This window comes from Lathamus discolor, chromosome 14, assembly GCF_037157495.1.
Source record: "Lathamus discolor isolate bLatDis1 chromosome 14, bLatDis1.hap1, whole genome shotgun sequence".
Taxonomy (NCBI): Eukaryota; Metazoa; Chordata; class Aves; order Psittaciformes; family Psittacidae; genus Lathamus; species Lathamus discolor.
The window spans coordinates 5,644,513-5,663,992 of NC_088897.1; the positions used below are offsets into that span (position 1 = coordinate 5,644,513).

The window sequence follows — 19,480 nt, forward strand, 5'->3', positions numbered from 1 at the left end:
GACTGCTTCTCTGTGCTCTCCTTAGCTGGCAGGACGTCATTTCAGGCAGGAAGAATTCCTTGGTGCCTACTGATGATTGATTCCTTTTTGTTGCTTACAGTGGTCTTGGCTATGTCCTAGCAGCTGGCATGGCAGGTCTCACTGGTGACTGGCACTGGGCCTTCAGGGTGAGTTACTCATTGTCACTCTTGGGGCTGAGCCATTCACTGTAAAATCAGAATCATCCCTGGGGTTGGGATTACTTATGTTCATCATGTTAAAGGTGAACAGTGGAAGGACCTCCTACTGTCTGGCTGGTCATGAACTTGCTGTTTTAGAGGACTTGGTCACGAATTTGGTGTTTTTCCTTGTTGCTGCAGGACAAAGGAAAACTTTCAGCCTAGTTCTTGCAGAATGGAAGAGGTGTAGGTTAAATTGTACAGCAGCCAGGGCAGGCGCTGATGTGCCTCTTACCTGAGGACACACTTGGAATGGTTGTCAGTGCATCAAGACCTCAAATAGGGGAATGTGAAAGTATCTTCTGTTCTTGTCATGTCATCATGATGTTTCTCCATAGAGAACACCTAGTGCTTTGGAAGTACTCTGTCAGATCCTCCAAAGTAATCTATAAAATTAACCTGCAGATACACAATGAAGGGGAAGAATGTTTGCTGGAATGACAGTCTGAGGTTATGCGGATACGCTGATGGCTGCATGACTGATTCCTGCATTTGTGGCTGGAATGTTACAGTACAGTTTTCTTTGTTCACATGTTTTTCTCCTTGCTTGTGTCTACAGATAACTCCTTGTATGGGAGGCCTAGCACTTGTTCTTCTGATTCTGCTGGTCCCTCACAGGACCCAGAGAAGGACAGCAGCACACAGAGCACTGAGCATCTCTGGCACAATACGAGTAGCAGCTGAGAAGCCAGGAGTACACAGAACTGCCAAGACTACTTGGTGTCAGGATGTCATCTCACTTGCCAAGAAGTAAGTGATTTTAGTAACAAAGGTCCTCTCCATTGAAGAATGACCATTGCCTTACTAGAAATACGGTCATCAAATCCCACTCAGCTCCTTTGTGTCACATGTGTACAAGATGCTTGAAACACCATCCACTCTTTTACAGGAATGCTACACAGGAGAGCAAAAATTACTTTGTCTGCTGTTTTCCTCTTTTGAGGGGGAAGGAGGCAGAGTTACGATGGGAGTGTGCTCCTGTTTAAATTCAGCTTTACCTTCTACTAAGTTTCCCCTTCCCTCTTGCTTTAACACATTAGGGTAAGCTAGATGGGTAAAAGTGCACCATTCGCTTGTGACTCTATCTGCCATTCTTAGTGCCCGAGGAAGGTTGGATCAGCATGGTTCAGGCAGTCTTTCTATGGTATTTGTGAGCCCGCTCTGCCTCTGATGAATAAGCTCAGGGTTTGTAGGACTCTAACCTGGTTTATGAAGTAGCTGTATGTGTGTTTTGAGCAGCTAACCTGTGGCTGGCAGATGGCCTCTTCCTTTTAACCATGCAAAAATCAAGGTCAGCATCAGCTGCCCTGCAGGATAAAGTCAGATACAGACTGCAGCAGGTTTCCCTCTCCTGTTACCCTGCACTCCGGGAGAGCCATGGCCAGGGCCCGGCCGGGAGAGCTGGATCCGCTTTGGGAACAGCAGGTGCCGCTGTGCAGCTGCGCCAGACCCGGCTCTGCCCTGCCGGTGCCCGCAGGCGGCTCCCCGGGCTCCCCTGCAAACGCTTTTGGTTTAAACGCTTGCTTTGCTGGGACCTCGGCTGTCTGCGGAGTGTTCCTGTAGGGGATTCTAATTGACAACAAGATTTGCATCCTGTTTGCAGCCACAAGTACACCAGGGATGCGGCTGGATCGCAATTTGTAGGCAGTAAAGGCTGAAATGAGTAAAAAATGAAGTTTCCGGAATCATAAGTGAACATTTCTGACAGTTCAACAACTAGGCTACTGTCAAAGTTGCTCTTCTCCAAAGATGTTCCTTATAACCTCCAGCAATACAGTAAAAACAGATTCCAGTTTTTCTTTAGCGAAGGATTTCCAAAGCATAAGGACATGCTGCCAAACCCCAGATGGTTCCACTTCAGATCAAGTCCAAGAGCCCTTTATGGCTAGAAGATGAAGAATTAGGTTCACATCTTAATGAATCCACCAGTGTGGTCACCTGGTGATTTGCAGCACCTTAGTTTTAAGATTTCATACTTCCCTACTGACCTCAAAGGGGACTTCCCCCTGAAGGACTGAGCAGAAAGAGGCCAGTCAAAAGTTAATTCTCTCCTAGAGCAGGGCAGGAAAGAGGCAAGATTTGGACAGTTTTGGAAAAGGAGAACTTTTGTCTGCTAAGTCGCTGTGCAGACTGAGAGTCTGGTTTTAGACTCGAGCAGAGTTAAGGAGTCCTTCAGCTGCTGCATCTGAACAGTTCGGAAACCCCAGATGTGATTCTCATTTGTACCATCCTGAGGCATTTAGACTTGCGCATAGAACACTTCCATTTGGCTACTAAGCAGCTACATTCTTGCCCGTTCTCAGCTGCTGTAGTTCTGCTATCCAAAATTTCACAGCAGTTGTTTTAGCAAAAGTTGGCAATGAAATCTGCAGGTGACCAGGACTGGGGTTTAACATGAAACCAGTGGGGCATGCTCCGCAGATAAAGCCTCATCAAAGTTCATATCTTCAAGGGAGTGCATTTTGATTATAAGAAGTCTAAATGAGTTAGGCTGTCCCTATTCCTCACACCTTGTTATGTCTAATATCTCTCATTTTGTTCTTTGCCTTTCAGCTGGAGTTTTGTCTGGTCCTCTCTGGGTCTGACTGCCATGGCCTTTGTTACTGGAGCCCTCGGAGTGTGGGTACCACTGTTTCTTTACAGGGCTCAGCTTGTCCAGGGCACTGTGTCACCGTGCCTTCAAGAGACATGCAACTCATCTAACAGGTGAGGTGCACACAGCTGTGGAAACGCACTTGGGAACATGCACAGGGCTAAACCCCAGTTTGTTTAAAGACAGAAGGTAGGATGCGACTGTGACCACTTCTTGTGAAGGCAGTTGGGTGTGAATGTTGTACTACCTTCCTTTCAGGGATGCTGAGACACTCTGCTTGTTTACAGTCACTCAGTTAAGTGGAAAGATGCTGTCAGCCCTATTTAATAAAGCAGAAAGAAGCAGTAACAGGAACTCTTGTGTGAAAATAGGGGCAGCTCTAGAAAGGAGACTTCAGGTGGCAGTGGGGCTACTTAAATACCCATTTACTGTGCTTAGGTTCTGTGTTTTGGTAATTTTCCTATTATGTTCTTGTTAGTGTGTGTTTACAACTCCTGCTGTGTTGGCCAGGTCATTGCGACTCCCAGCATAAAGCAGCTTGATGAATTTGAGGTAGTATCAGGTCACTACATCAAAACAGGATAATACGGTCTTGTGAGTAACTGTCAGCAGAGCTCTGCTCACAGACGCTGTCCAGATCAAGGAAGATTCGTGAATAAGTATAAAGTTCAATGGGCAAGGGGAATTCACAACAGGAGAGGACTTTAAAGTGATCATAACACAGTTTTTTGGAGATTCCTTTTCCTCAGCTAGGACGAGAATTTTTTTCCTTATAATGTGTTATCCACAGCAGAAAAATGTATTCGGTCTTCCTCTTGAGGCTTCACGGCTACCCTCAATAACAGTGAGCACTGGGACACTTCTGTGTGCTGACTCCCTACCAGTGGCCTCCATACCTTTCTCCTGGTGGTATCCCAAATCTGGTTACAGTCTCTGCCTTTATGATAGATTTCCAAGGGCTAACTACATACTACATTGTCTTTCCAGGTAAAGACAATTAAAGAGAAAAGCGGTAATCATACCTTGAGTGTGTCCAGTGGGAATGGTGTTCTTTTGCTATTCTACAATGGAATAACTGACTCAACTCTAAAGTGGTTTCTGAGTTGCAGTGTAACCAGATGGATTGAGCAGTCATCCACAGCTCCTTCAATGAGAATGTAATCATCCTTGCATGGATGCCACCATTGGCATGTTACTTCATAGTGAGTAATGCTGAGGCAGGGAGTGAACTCGGGAGCCTGACTCAGGGTAGGCAGAGAAGGGAAGGTGAACAGTTTAGTCTGTTTGGCTGTTTCTGTTAACAGATACAGTTTAAATACTTCCTTTACTAAGCTGAAGTTGTAAGTCTATGGTTTGTTTTCTAATCCACCTTCTGAATTACTATTCCACAGTAGGGTTGCTAGAGGAGACGTGGTCTTCATGGAGCACCTGATAGTTTAACCTCATGTACTGCTTCTTACAGGATGCTTTAAAAATAACCTTGGCATAAACTAGTGCCAGAAGCAGCATAAGGCTGGTTTTAGGCTGATATTCCAGGGGGATGTCAAGAAACACAGCATAAACAACCATGTCAGACCTGCAGCTGATGGTGCTGGATGAACCGAGCTGCGCAGTCCCAGACTGCTCAGGGATACTTTTAAGTACATTTTCCCCTCTGGCTCTTCAGCAGTTGCAGCTTTGTTTAAGGATCAGGGCTGGGTCACTTAGACTCCCCAGAAACACAAATTCGGATGGCACCAGAGCTGACTCAGGTCTCAGTCCCTTCAAGGTAGATAAATAGGCAGTAGGAAGTTTTTATTCAGGTCTTTGTGCAGACAGTTTGAAGAGATCAGACAGATAAGTGAGCATTTTCAGACCCTAAAGGATCCCACTGGAGCGTTCTCCCAGGACTAGGCTTCTGTACTTTCCCATTTCCTGTCAACTGAGCTGTGCTTGGATTTAGTTTCGGCTGTTCCCTTTTCTTCCACCTGTAGGTTTATTTCAGCTGCAGTTTATAACACATGAGTGTTCTAAACACAATTCCACAAATGCTTCAATCAACTTAATGTCACCTTGGAACTTGCCTCTCCTGGACAAACCTCTAAGACAAGTTCTCATGACAATCTATATGTTCACTATCAAGCTGTAGTGAGTGATGGATCAGAATCCTGAAGAACTTACAGGGCAGTACCAATGTGTTTAAACTTTATCTTGTATAGCAGTACTTTTGTTCTTACAGAATTCTGGAATTCTTCCTAATCAGCCACAAAGAAATTAAACAGTAGATGCAGGATAGTTTAAAGGAATAGCTCACATCCTAGCTGGTTGCTTTGCTTTGCAGTCAGAGAAAGCGTAGGAAAATGTACAGATCTTACCATGTAGCACTCTGAAATATTTAGAAGCACTTGTGCTCAGAACACAGCTCTCCTGTCCCCGTTGGCCTCTGGAGCATTATGATGCATTAAACAATCAGTGCCACTGCCGCTCTTGATGCGAGAGACTTGCTTTGTCATTAGGATCTCATTTGGGACAGAGAAAAGCATCTGTGGAAGTCCCTTTGGAAGCCGAATCTTCTAAGCTCTTCAAACAAATACTTTTAAAACATGAACTTGCCATTGTTGGAGAACATTTGCATTTGCAGACACACAAAGCTGAGTGATATTTGTAATTCTGCATCTAGAAAATACTAGGTGGAGCTCCCACATATAGTTAACTATTCCATACTCTTTGAACTCTTTTGGGAAGTGGTAGGTGTTTCCCATAGTCAGAGAAGTGAAGTGACTCATCTCAGCTGTGCTGACTAAAGGGTTATAATTTAGATGTATATAATTCCACGTGATAGGATCTCTTCCAAGACAGCAGACTGTGATACAGAGTTGTTCCATCTGTGTTTTAGGGATGACTGAGTAGGTTGGTTCACAGGGTAACCAAGATGACTGTATCTCCTAAATCACTGGATGTCCAAGCCAGGTCATACTGAGAAGAGTCCTCCTTGAGCCTAACATAAGTGCGTAACAGCTACTCTAGAACTGGAAAAATATCTGCTTCACAGGATAAAGCCTCAGTTGCAGAGGCATAGCCTCAACCGAGGCCTGGGATGAAATCCATTTAGGAGTGGGAGGATTAGTTCAGCAAATGGAATGAATTTCAAGTTCCCTTAAAGATTCCTCTGTAACTAAAGGTATAAGCTAACACCATTTTTGCCCCCACAGTATGGTCTTACTGTGCTCAACAGCATCCTTTGCTTTGTCACCAGCCTGATATTTGGAGGCATCACCATTGGGACAGGAATGTTGGGTGTCATTGCTGGGGCAGAAGCAGCAAGAAGACTGAGGAAGATAAACAATAAAGCTGATCCTCTGATTTGTGCCACAAGCATGTTCATTTCTGCTCTGTGCCTCTACGTAGCTCTGATGATGGCCAAGACGAGCGTCCTTTCTACTTTCGTAAGTGCCAGTATATGTGTCATTAGCAAAACGTCTTCTGGGATCCCGGGGGCAGGCACAGCATTGTAAACTGGCCTCAGGACCTACAGCCCACACTACAGAAGAGAACAGTAAGCCTCTGTAGTTACCTGCATGAAGCAAGAGCGTTCCTTATCCAAAATGTAGTTAGAGGAAGCCTCAGTCTTATGTTAATTTTTAATGCTGTGTGCCTAATTTAGTATTCTTATTTATTTTTGCTCTCTGAATACTCAAAGACTGGTGTACTTGTGACTGTACAGTACACACAGTTCTTGCTAAGAATAATTTAGCCATCCCCTTCGAAGCCCTAAATCACCAGCTGATCTTCAAAGGCAAGCTTTTGGCAATGCAAACTGAAGTATAAATCACTTAAATTCTGTTCTCAGTAAAGGGAAAAACAAAAACTTGCTGGGAATGACAAATAGTTCCAAAAGATCCCTGTGAGGGGGAGCTGAATGTAAACCTTATTTTAACTATAATCTTGTAACAGCGAGGGAAAGACTCCAAGGTTTTTTCCTGTGACTCCATAGCCACAATTACCATGTTTAACATAAATAAGAGTGATCCAGGTAAAGTTAATTACAGTAATCAACAGTTCTCTGCAAAAAGGTACTTTGCAGGGTTTTTTGCTTCTAAGAATAACACAGAGGTTTTCCTTTTGGTTCCTCAGGGATGTGTGTTCCTGTGGTAAAACACCTTCAGACCAAGGGAAAAAAGTAATGGATTTGAATGTCTTGAGTGTGTGCGCACAAAGCAAAATGTGAAACTGAAGATTACTGTTTAGGTTCAAGAGTGGAGATCCCAGTGCCAAAAGAATTAGCAATTTTCTGCTGCTTCTCAGGTTCCTACGTAGTCCTGCTCCGAGTACGTTGTTCAATTCTTTTTGTGTCATTAAAGTTGGAGAGCAACAGTTCTGTTTGCCGGTGTTAGATGAGGGAATCAATATATTGGGTTTGAATTACCAGAATATGCCTTTAATTAGGAGTGACAAAAAGCAATTTGTTTAAAATGGTTCTTGCTTTGCAAACAGCATTCTGTTTTCAAGCAGGGTGTTACCTGGAAGGAAATTCTGAACTAGGACATGGATAACTGTTCCTTAAGTCTCTGCCCATGGACAGACCAGTTGATCTTTTAAGCAGAGGCTTTGCCATTTTGTCTTTTGTGTGATGTGCTTGATTCAGGTGCTGCAAGACATAATGTCACCAATGTGCAGTGGTAATAAATTGTACATCATCTGAGTGCCTGATTCTTGTAGCACTTCTACAACTACAGCTGTTTAACCATTGCCTTCTTCGGCACCAGCCATGTCTCTCCTTGCTTTCTAAACAAGACCTGACACTAGTCAGGCTGCTGTGCGAATTGGAGTGGCATGCCAGCTGGTGTGTCTAATCTGAAGGTCCCGCTGAAACAAATGTTCCATTTGTGTAGGACACGAGCAGGAATCTGGCTCCCCAGTCCCTGTCTGCTCAGTCACTAGTCACACACACAGTCAGTGTGTGTGTGTGTTCAGGCACACTGACATTAGCAAACCTGTCTCCATCACTTCACTGCGCAGAAGCTGCCGAAGCAAAAAGCATATGTGCATCAGTGTGCAATTACAGGGGTTTCTGTGTGGCGTTTTCTGCTGGCTTGAGTGGATAATGAAAGGGAGCAAGGCAGGTTTAACCAGCTATGGCCAAAGCTGGAAGAAATACTCCAAAGCATGAGAATTCTCAAGTTAACATGGAAACATGGCAGGGCTTCCAGCATTTCTGTTGGTGTAGATGGGCTGAAAGGCCATGAGATTCCTCTCCTTTTTCTGGACACCCGGTTCTTGATTTTAAAGACGACCTTTGAAAAGACAGAGTAAAATTACTTGGCTGTGTTATCTCAGTCTAAATCTGTTCCTGTCTCCAAAACAAGATTAAAGATGTGCTCTCTGCAGTGCAGCAGGTGCTTTGGGAAGTCGTGACTGAACCCTGAGACTGGGTGGGCATTTTGTGTTGTGGTAAGTTAAACAGACTCATCTTTGATGGTGATGCTGTAGTAGGATGCAGACTTGACCTGCAGCTTGCCTTTGAAGGAGGCATTCTGCAGCTATTGTTTCCACCTGGTGTGGTTCTTTTTGAGGAGACAGGAATTGCTGACCACATATGGTCCAGCCATACTGATTGCCTGTTTTGTTGTCGAGGTTTGTGACTGTTTAAATGCAGAATGTGTGTTTGACACTGGCAGTGATTACAATCTAATTCTCCTCTTATTAGCTTTAGGTGTGAATGTAAACTGTCATGTACAGAGCAAAATCACCTTAAAATTTGGGTCACTGTTCTGGTTGCGTCCTTTGGAGACCAACTTGTGTGGAGAGTGGTTGTACCCACTTCGAGACCAACTAAGTGTTGTGTGTTGAAGTTAGGGATCCTAGTGAAGGTGACAGCAACAAAACGTGTTTCACTCTTTTGTAGGTACAATTAGCAGATTGGAATGGACACACCACAAACATGATTGCACAGATTTAATGGAAACATTTTCTATATTAATTTTTTCTATATTAATTTAAAATAAGAGCTCGGGATCGCATGAGGAATATTGAGAGATGGTCGGAACAGAGAGGTAGACTTTAAATAGAGCACTCCTGTGTTGTTTTCCTGCCATCCTCAGCCCTTCTCCCTAACCAAGCACAGTGCTTGCAGGATGCCTTCAACTGTTATGGAGAAAACAGACAGCTCTCTCCTCTGTACTGGTTGCAGTTGGTTTGCAGTTGGATGGCTTAGAATACCAGCTATTCAACCCTATTGCATTTCTTCTGCAGCGGAAAGTATAAGATTGATATTTGGTTTAGAAAGAATACCTTGATACAATCTGCAGAATGATTTATTACCTTCCAAAACTGTCTGCATTAAATTCTTCTGGTGACCCTACAACTGCAATCCTCACAAGACAAGCTAACAAAGTGGTGTCTCTAATGGTAACACAGTTCTGTATGGAATAAATAACACAAGTCTGTCTGGGCTCTGAGGCCCATTTCTTATCATGGATAATTTTTCATTAATTCTTACTCCTTCAAACTTTAGATTCAAAATGTAACTTATATCCCAAAGATGAATTTTACGTTCTTTTCTTGCACTGGGCATGCCATGTTCTTAGGGGCTTGTGGAGAATAAATAACTTGGAAAAACAGCTTAAAGAGAAAGGAAAACTAGAAACACTTTATAAAAGAGCTAAATATCACAAAATTACTATAAGGGAGATAGGCCAACCTCTTATTTGATGTATGAGGGCAGGTAGTAATTTATTATGTTGGTGGTGTCTAGGGACAGTTTGGAAGTCTTCAGAACCTTCTGCTCTACCTGTTGTGTTTGCATCTTGTTGCATCTGAAATATCAGCCAGGATTTAAGTAGATCTCTTTGTCCTTTGTCTCCTTCCTGTTCCACTTTGAGCCACACTATCTCTTGCTATGGCACAAGTGACAGAATTTACACAAGTTCATGCCATTACTGCTGTATAGCAGGGTTCAGCTGCACTGCTGCATTTGCCTAGAATTCCTTGTGAGTACTGCTTCAGATACTTCACAGGCTGTAATTCTGAGTTCAGCAATAGCACATTGAACGTTTGTTTGTATGGAAGCAGGGCAGGGTAAAGCAGGGATAAAATCAGGGCTAAAAGAAAGGAATGTCCTTGATGAATTTGGGCCTTCTGAGGTAGTTCAGAGGATATGAGCTTGAAATGAGAGGATGAAGGGCAAATGTTTTCTGGTGGCTGCAGGATTTGACATTGTTGGTCCTTACTGCCAGGTGGCTTGGCAAAAAGCAGAGCTGTGAGATACCGCAACCCATGCTAACAGACACATTTCATTCTGTGTTTGGCCAAAGTTTCCAAATAAAAGGTGTGTCACTTGCTTTCCAGCTAAGGCTGGCATGCAGCATCCTTTCTGTGGTCTCTAGGCTGTTACTGCAGCAGTCATGGAACTGCAGAAGAATGATTGCTTTCTGTCTCTTCAAAGGCAGTGTCTGTCAGAGTTGTACCAGTGGAAAGGCTGTGGTAGTGGAATGTGTGAATCCAAGAACTAAGACAGTAATGAAGTATATGAAACCAGTGATATTTCCTATAAAACTTAAAGAAAAGTAATCACGTATGGAGGAATTGGTTCAGCTGCACGTTAGAAAATCTATATAAAGCATTTTGAAGGAAGATCTGGTAATGGTCTGTATTAAATATCTCTGGACTTCAAGGAGCTTTTTTTCCAGGCTGGTCTGGAGGAGAAAACCCATGAACAGTATAGGCAAAAAGCACAGGAGAGGCAGGGGTATCACAGGAAGCTATACAACAGGTCTGGTTCTTAGGAAAGTGTAAGCTACCCATCTGAAAGCATCTGATGGTTTGCTGCTGTGCTTTTTCATCTGCCAGATATAACATCTTACCAGGACCATTCCAAATGAGACGCTGGCATCTGCTGTTACAATGGCTTTTATTTCCTAGGTGCTATCTGACTCTGTGGCCTGTGTCACTAAATAGATTCTGCTTTCTAGAGCTGTTCCAGCTTAATAGAGCAGCTTTGATGCTTTGCTCAGGTATTGATTAGTCTGTACAGCCTGCTCAAGTGGATGTCCAGGGCTGGCCGAAAGGGTTAATCTTTTCTCAGACCACAGCCGTATGAACTGCTGGGGCCCTGCATCTTCCTCATGGCTGGATCTCCATCTATGCTGAATTCGGGAATTCCCACAGGGCACCAGGGCTTTGAGGCTCTGTCTCTGAAGGAGCCTCAAGAGTACTTGCACTGGCATGGAGGTGTTCTATTGGTTTCATTTGAAATCCAAGCAAGGGGAGATCTTTGAGCATTTTTAAACCCTCTGCTGTATGTTTCTCTTCATAGACTTTTGCTTTCCTCTTCTTGGGTTCAGCACTTCATTATAGTTTATTTGGGAGGGTGCTATATGTTTCCTGTTTTGGCTCTTCTGCTATGATTTGTGAGGAACACTTCTCTGGCTCCTCTCCCCATTTTAGGATGAAGTTAGTGTTTTTAAGTATAGGCAGAGATGTATGGAATTAGGTGGGTATGTACAACAGCTCATACACAGGTAAGCACAGACAGTGAACCTGTTTTCTTCTTCACAACAAAGAAGGTCAGTGCAGTGTGTATAGTCACTGCGTTCTTCTTTTTGCAGATCTTTATTGCATTTGGAGAGCTGTTTTTGTCTGTAAACTGGGCTGTTGTGACAGACATACTGTTGGTAAGTGCTTGTGAAACTATTTCCGTATATTTTGGGGTTTTCAGCTTGTATCAACATAATATTGTTCATAATCCTGCATCTTGGTGGGCAGCAGGACCTCCAGCTTCTAGGAAGAAATGAACAAACTCTAAGTAAGTGTACTCTTAACTGGTATCCTGCTAACATTAAGGATGTGATCCATGCAATGAACTGTTGTGCCAAGATTCCAGTGACAATACTGATGTGGTGGTGCTGTAGTCCAAGATCATTGTAAGCCCAGAAAGGAGATGTATTGTTCCAGATGAAACTGATATGTCTATTACAGTCTTCCACGTAAAAGGAAGTGAGAGTATATAGCATTTTCTAGTGACAGAAGGTACTAGTGAAGCTCTACAGAGCTCTCCCTTCACTGGCATGACTTCGCCTTCTTGCCGTGAGCCTCTTTAGCCTCACACTTCATAGCTTGAAGAACCTTTCCTTACATTCTGATTGAGATGAAGGAATGAAACAATATCATGGTTCTCCAGCAAAGCGCTGCTGGTATTGCCCGTTGTGTTATGTTCTCAAATTACTCTTTGGTGCTGCTCTCTACATGTCTATTTCCTGCACTCTGGAATTTCAGTGAAGAACGCTGCAGGCAGCATTGGTGAGCTGGTTGCCTGCTGAAACCACCAGCCTGCAGCAAGAGGCATTTGTTTCTTCTTTGACTCTCAAAGAATGGTCAGAAACAACTACCCTGTGAGACAAAAGCTGATCTTGAAGCTGTGACCAGGTGCAGAAAAACAACCACTGCTCCAAACTGAAATGTTCCATTAGCTTCCGTTTCAGTTTGTTTTGAAATCACTGCATTTTCCCAACAGATCCAAATACTATTGCAATTAACACTCTTTCTTTCATCAGTTCAGACAACACTCATTCAAATTTCTCAATTCACCTTTCTTTGAACTCTTACATCTGCATTTTCTCTCCTCTGGCATTGTTTAAGAGGAAGGCGACATCCCTGAGTTGGATGCTGTTGATATGTGATGGGGAAAGGAAGGCAGGTGATTCCTGTCAGCACATCCCTTCAGTTCCTTGCTGAACCCGACTGCAAAGTCTGCAAGGAGCTTACATGCAGTTCAGTCACTGGAGTCTCAGCTTGCTTAGGGAATGCCTTATCATACTGCAGCCTGCAAGAAATCAATTGTGAATGTCATTGCTATGCCTTGGATCCATGTAGATCCAGGGAGGAGGAAGTTCTTGTCTCCTGAGTGACTGACACCCCTCATTTGAATTCATTTTAGAATCTTTTGGGTTTAGGTACGAGTAATATAGCAGCAAGTGGGGTGGTGGAGCAGAGCTCTGTAGTGGTGTGTTCACACTGGAAGCAGACCCTGCCAGGAGTTTGCTTCGAGTTGGATCTGTTGAATTCTAAATGTTACTAATTGTTTTATTGGGAAAATGATGGAATTTAGGTGAATCTGTGGATTTGTCTACTCAGTCAGTGGCAGTCTTATTTGGGAGTTGTGTTTCATCCTGCTGAAAGCCCGTGGGTTCTGTGTATTGCTGCTATTGCATTGACTGAAGGTGCTGTAGATAACAACAGTAATTTCTTTTATGCCTTTTTTCCCATGTGAGCTAGCAGGGCTTCGGATAATGTTCCTGGATTTGCTCGTGCATGTTATTTTGCCATGAAAATGAGTTTTCTTTCTTGCCACGTGGCATTACTAGCCAGACAATGTAGCTAAGAATTCATTTGTCCTGCAACCTGTGGAGCTGAAGGCAAAGCAAGATGCTCACTGAATAATAAGGACTTTGGTCCTTTGTGGCTATACATCAGGATGCATTGCTTATAGCAACCTTTTTGCCTCTCAGTCAGCTGTAAACATGAAGGCATCTGCTGTGCAACTACACAATATGCAGTGAAGTGCTGTGGCTGCCTTGCTTACTGGGAGGCTTTAGTTGCAGTGTCCTTATGAAACATGTTTGCCATGTGTGAGATAACGGGACCTTGTCTTTAGGGGTTTGGGGAAAGCGTGATCAGTCTGAGAGCTTGTTACTAGAGTGGCTACACCTCAGATGGCAAGCAGCAAACTGCTGTCATCAAAGCACCATCAACTGCCTCTTGGTCTGACAGGCTGGGTCCCCTCCCTCTGTCTTCATGTGGTCTGCAAGGCCTCAGCCAACATTCCTTACAGCTGTGGCAGCTCCTTCAGGTTCCAGGTACCCCCATCTCCCCCATGCCTGCTGGTGCAGTGTCATAAGAGGTTCTTCGCAGAGGCTGAATCTCTTTATGAGTAGATCAGTATGGCTGCAAGGGTTACTGGCTGGAGGTTGCTGTTAGTTGCATTGCCAAGTGAACCCATACAAGCTGCTGCAAGCCTACAAAGGGAGGCAGGGAGGCAGGTTTTTCCTGCTTTATTGTCATTCCCCCTCATGTGTTGCCTTCTTCAATGTTATTTTTATTCCCTAACAAAACATCCCAATCTCTTTTGCTCAGAATAACTTTTCTGTCTCCAAACTTTTAAACAGTGTTTGAATATGAAAGATATAAACCCAAATATATTCATCTCTAGGATGCTGGGCTTTTGTGAGATTCACTCTGTTAACATCCATTCTCTCATGGGCTGTGCTTTGTTCCAGTATGTTGTGACACCGAGACGGCAGTCTACAGCTATTGCCCTGCAGATTTTGGTGAGCCATTTGCTGGGAGATGCAGGCAGCCCATATCTCATTGGCATTGTAAGTGAATTCCCTGCTTATTGAGCTTTCCTTACGGTAACACTTGTACAGACTGGAAGACAGACACACACAGAATTGTAGGCACTTCCTGGTCCAAAACTAGGTATTACTCAAATTGATGGCTTTGATACTAAAATACAGAGACATTTTCTCTAAACATTTTTACTTGCATGAGACTTCTGCTCCTGGCACACTGCAGGTATGTAGAATATTATCCTATACCTATAGGATATATATATATATAGGTGTGAGTAGTTCCACGTGGTGTGTAGAAACCCAGCTGTTTTTGGAGACATATATTTTTGCCAAGACAGCGTCATGGGTATTGTACTTGGATTTCAGCACTTTCTGCTAAGTTTTTTGAGGTGTTTCATGGAAATAAGCAAATACCATAAAGCCAAAAAGTCTTGTTTCAAATCTTGAAGTTTGAACTCTTGCAATTGGTCAATGGTCTCTTGAAAATCAGAACAAGAGTGACTGAAACAGTTGCCTTTTGATACTACTTAGAATTCAAAGCCCTGGTCTCAAGTTACCTTCACCTTGGATTCTGATATTGCTTGAGACCTGATTTCTCTGCCCTTCCTACATTTACATAAAGACAAGGCTTCTGGACAAAGCAGCCTAGAACTGTTTTCTCCTTGCAGCTCATTTGGTTTTTGTTCCAGTGGATGGTATCTGTCAGTGTCATTTCCTTCCTTCATTGTTTTTGATTCAGGACCCAGTAACTCTGCACACAGCAGCCAAGTGATCACCGACTGGAGTTTTTCTGCTTTACTGGACGTGGGAGAGGGAGTTGTTGTTTAAAAGGGTTTTTTTTAATATGGAAGTTGATTTTAACAAGTTCACCTCAGGAATACTTGCTCTTTGTCCCATGCTCACAGTGCTAGGGTTAGGGTCAGACAGAAATGCCTAAGTGAGCTGCAGCTCCAGCCAAGATCCCCCTTGACCTCAGGTGGGTGAAAACTGGGGTCTCAACTGTGTAATCTGCCTGGCAGAGAAGAGCCCTCCCTCTGCGAGAGATTCCTCCTCTGTCTCTCTTTCTTTTTGGCAAATAAAGAGGCCACTTTGCTCTTTGATATGTATTAGGAAACTGTTGGCATGGATTCGCCTGTATGCACAGGGGAATGTAAAATCTGACATTCCTGTGTCATGAAAAATGGCTGAAGTGATACACAAAAATGGGAGGGACCTTAAAAGCTGAAATACTACTGCATTGATTTATGCCTCCTGCCTGAAAGACTAAAGTGTTTATAACTCCTACCCACTGCTCTTTGCCATCTTTGAGGCACGGGCAAAACCGGGGCTTCCTGCTCATGTACTGCTGCATGCCCCGATAACTGCACAGAACGCTTCTGATGCGGTACCTTGCCTTAAGTAGCTACCCCAACAGTGTGAAGACAAAAAAAGCTTATCCAGGTGAGATTAACCTCAGGCAACCTTGCAACTTTGCAAAGAACCGAGACAAGAAGTCCAGGAATAAGCCTGCTGTCTGTCCAAGTGGGGTCCTGTGCAATGAGCACAACATTGTCTTCTGGAATGCTTCTGCCATGGTAGCTGGTGATTAAACGCTGTATTTTCTGCATTCATGTCTTGCTATTGTTTACTAAGGTGCTTCAGCTAACCCTTTAGCTTGAAAACTGCCTGGAGAGCCAGGGAATAGTCTTTTTCAGAGGCTGTTTTTCTTCGCTTTGTGGTTCAGCAATTTTCTTACTAAGCATTTTAAAATCAAATGCATTAGGTGTGTGGTTTGGCTGTTACGCTTGCTGTAGTCTCTGGGTGCCCATTTACAGTTGATCTTGCTCTTATCTACCTAAACTGTCATCAGTAATCATACTAAACCCAGCAAAGATTGAAGAGTCTCATATTTGTGTATTTCAAGTCTCATAGCATATTCGAGCCATCAAGAACAAATGTGGGAATAAAAATGACTGCATTCAACATTCATCCTTTTGCTTAGGCTCAAGAGTTACTGAGCTGCTTGAAATCAGCTTTTCTTTCTGTCTACAAAAACAAAGTCCATGTGTATCATGTATAGCTTTTACAACCTCATGTTTCAATCAGCGCAAAAAAGCAGTTGCTTTTTCTTCCCAGTTCCTCATCCTGTCACTCCATGACTCCTCAAATGCCTTTTGGCTCAAAAGCAGACTCCACCCTTGTCTCAGTCATTTCCAGCTCTTCCCTTTGTAATGAGTGGTGCTGCTTGTGCCTGCATTATGCTAACCCCCTGGTTCTACTCCTTTGATGCTGATTAGGGAGATAGAAAGTTAATGAGTTACGTAAAGAAGTGCTAAAGGGCATTGCCAAATGTCTGTCCTGTGCTAGTTATCTGGAGATGGGCTAGAAAACAGTAAAATGAATTAGTGTTTATGAAACTTTATAAATACTGGTTGCAGTATTTCCTACACTTGTGACTAGAGGTACCGAAGGGATAAAAGAACATGAGATTCCCTGACCAAACGGAAGCCAGACAGCAGTGATGTACATTGGGATCTGGGTTTGCACACACTGGTATCGGACCTGTCATCCCTATCTGCTTAGTTTTATGCTTTTCAAGGACCACACTGTTTAAACCAAGAGAAGATGATGGTGTTATCCCAGACTAATGTCAGCCTTGTTCTCCCCCCAGATCTCCAATGCAATCCAGGCCAAGAATGATGGCTCATCCCAGTGGAGTTTCCAGAGCATGCAGTACAGCTTCATCGTCTGTGCTTTTGTGGGTGTCTTTGGAGGAGCCTTTTTCCTCCTAACATCTTTATACATTGAAGAAGACCGTAAAGAAGCAGAGCAGCTTTGAGGTGTCTATATCTCTATAACTTTTAAACCTGAATCTGATTGCTTTCCTGTTTGTACCCTAGCCATGATAATCAGCTCTGTAAAGTTAAAGCGCAAATGTCTGCATTATGTTAATGCCACATTCGTTTCTATAGAAAATAAAGGCAAAATCTCAGTGAAGTCTCAGATTAAACAAACGTCCTATACTGAGCAAAATACAGAATACTGCGAGGACTGGGGAAGTGCTCTGAGTGACACCTTCGAAAGGCAGCAGTGTATGAAGGTCATAAAATAGCTTTACTGGAATGCAGCGTTACAGACTTAATGGAACGTGTGGTTCTTTTTCTACTGTGGTCTTCCCGAGCCCAGTAGAACCAGTCAGTCCCAGCTCTCTGAATATTTCTCCCTCTTCCCTGAAAGAAGCCATATTCGGAGTGTAAAAGACTTAAAGAAAACCTGTTGAATTGAACCGAACACTGTCCTCAATCACCTGGATCCTTACAGCTTCCTTCTGCTCCACCTTGGTTTTCTAGGTACCAGGAATGGAAGCTGTCTTTCAAAGGAAGATGAACTCTGGGACAAGATTTGTAAAGAAGAATAGAATGTCCTCCCCTTTCTCTTTCTTTTTTGCTTAATGAGACACAGCTAGAGGAAAAATCCAAATAACAATTCCCCCATATGGCAGAAAATCCTGCATACCGACTTTTTTTGGATGCTTCTCACTGTGAGTCAGAAATTGCTACTGCATTGGCATATGGCTACCCTCCCCCATCTGCAAAGCAGGCATGAGCGTGCTGGGGAGCTGGGAGCTCCAGAAGGCAGTGATAGAGCTGTCACAGGCATGACTCCTGACCCAGACAAGCCAGTGGTGTTCAAGGCAGAATGTCCTGCGGTGATTTGGAAGGGAGGCCTACGAGTTCTCAGGAGCATAAGATCTGCCTGCAGAATCTGGAAAATATAGAGAGCACAAAAAGTGTTCCAGCTCTTTTAAGTAAGAGCAGCAGAAACTATCAAAGTCAGTGTCAGATTCCAGAGGGGAGGGCTGTGATCGTGTATGTAATATGTTAACAGCCTCTTTCTAATCCTTTGAGGCTCTCCAGCATATCCTCAGGCCTTGGGTAAGTATCTCCTCTTATGGGTGAACAGTAGTATCTGTAACACCACTTAAATATAACCATGCATTTGAGATCTCATCTCTAAAGTGCAGAAGACTTGGGATGTGGTATCTATTATCATAGTATCGCACCAGGAGCCAGACAGGTTATGATTAGTGTAGTCAGCTTCCATTGTTTGATGTTCCCAACTTAAAGCCAAAGCTTGAGGAAGATACTAGCAAGTGAATTGCGGCGTGTTCTGAATCTTGTTGGCTTCTCCCAGTGACCCACAAAGATCATACAGCACAATATTCCTGTCACAACTGTGAATGTCTGATGCCATTAAAATAGTGGGATTTAGCAACTGCAGGATTTTGTTTCTCCTTCTTTCCCCCTCATTTTAAAATTCTGAAACCTGACTTAAGCCCAGGTAGTGAAATCTGGCCAGAGCTCATGGCAGTATGGGAAATAACAGAGCAGCTTTGTAGTGATGCTCAGTAAGAGCGTAAGACTCTTCTGAAAAAGAGAAGTTGGTGTTCTGAAAGACTGAGCAACTTCTTCTGCTTGTAAAAGCTGACCAAAGCCATTATACCACTGACTTTTTGGAAATACATGTGGTGCCAGAGGCTCCGTGTCCGACAAGGGATTTGTACTGTTGGATATGGACACACGAGCTTGTAGGGGTGCTAAGTGCTTGTCTTAACATTTTTCAGGCTATTTTTTGGGCTGGTAGCAATGTCTGGATTAAAACCTCTTGCTTATATTCGGCAGAGCTGGTGAAATTGGTAGCATCTGTATTCCAGCAAGAGGGAGAACAGTTCGCTTTGGCTGGCTGTAAGATGAATTTGGGAGCACCAAAAAACATTCTTCAAGGCCTCGACTCACCGCACACTTGAAGTCGGACTCACAGGAGCCTGGGGTTGATCTGGGACACCAGTACTGTGCCATGTGTGTGTCTGAGATACGCACGTGGCTCTGGCACACAGCTGCTTTGTCAAGGAGTTGAATTCTGAGATGAGGTGAAGTTCACCAATGTAATATATTGTCCAGCAGCACCTTCACTAGGTACCATTTACAGTTACATCCGTCCATGCCTGGAAACTGATGGAAGAGTTCTGACAAGTCCACATCAGTATTTGAGGCCATAACATTATTTGATTGCGTTGAATTCTAGGATGTTAGCTGGTGACAGCAGCACCAGATCCCTTAGCCTTTAATCAGAATTTCTCAGAAGCTACATGCAAGAGAACCACTGTGCTTTCAAGCTCTTGTACCCAGTTTGTGCCATGTGTATTATGTGCAGCCTAATTCTGAAATTGCCTGGGGATATTGGCATTAGGTTATGATTTGGTTTTGGTAACGAATTCATTTTATAGGGTAACCTGATAACTATGAAGGGTGTTGAGGTTGGCTTTACCAAGCTCCAAGGCTTAGTAACAGAATCAAAAGATT

General features: G+C 43.5%; 1 protein-coding gene across 7 annotated transcripts in view; it reads left to right on the top strand.

The window, feature by feature from the left end:
• LOC136022003 (protein spinster homolog 3-like) overlaps positions 1–18,392 on the top strand; it is a 29,388-nt gene extending 10,996 nt beyond the window's left edge. For 6 of the 7 annotated variants that reach the window (XM_065694799.1, XM_065694797.1, XM_065694804.1 and 3 more), the window contains 8 exons: positions 101–167; positions 778–968; positions 2,772–2,924; positions 6,047–6,236; positions 11,397–11,462; positions 14,064–14,162; positions 16,789–16,957; positions 17,468–18,392. In XM_065694799.1, the coding sequence (XP_065550871.1) occupies positions 101–167; positions 778–968; positions 2,772–2,924; positions 6,047–6,236; positions 11,397–11,462; positions 14,064–14,162; positions 16,789–16,956 (934 nt within the window). In that variant the 3' untranslated portion in view covers position 16,957; positions 17,468–18,392. The remainder of the gene's footprint in view (positions 1–100; positions 168–777; positions 969–2,771; positions 2,925–6,046; positions 6,237–11,396; positions 11,463–14,063; positions 14,163–16,788; positions 16,958–17,467) is intronic. The other variant, XM_065694803.1, reaches the window with a different exon arrangement.
• The last annotated feature ends 1,088 nt before the right edge of the window (positions 18,393–19,480 follow it).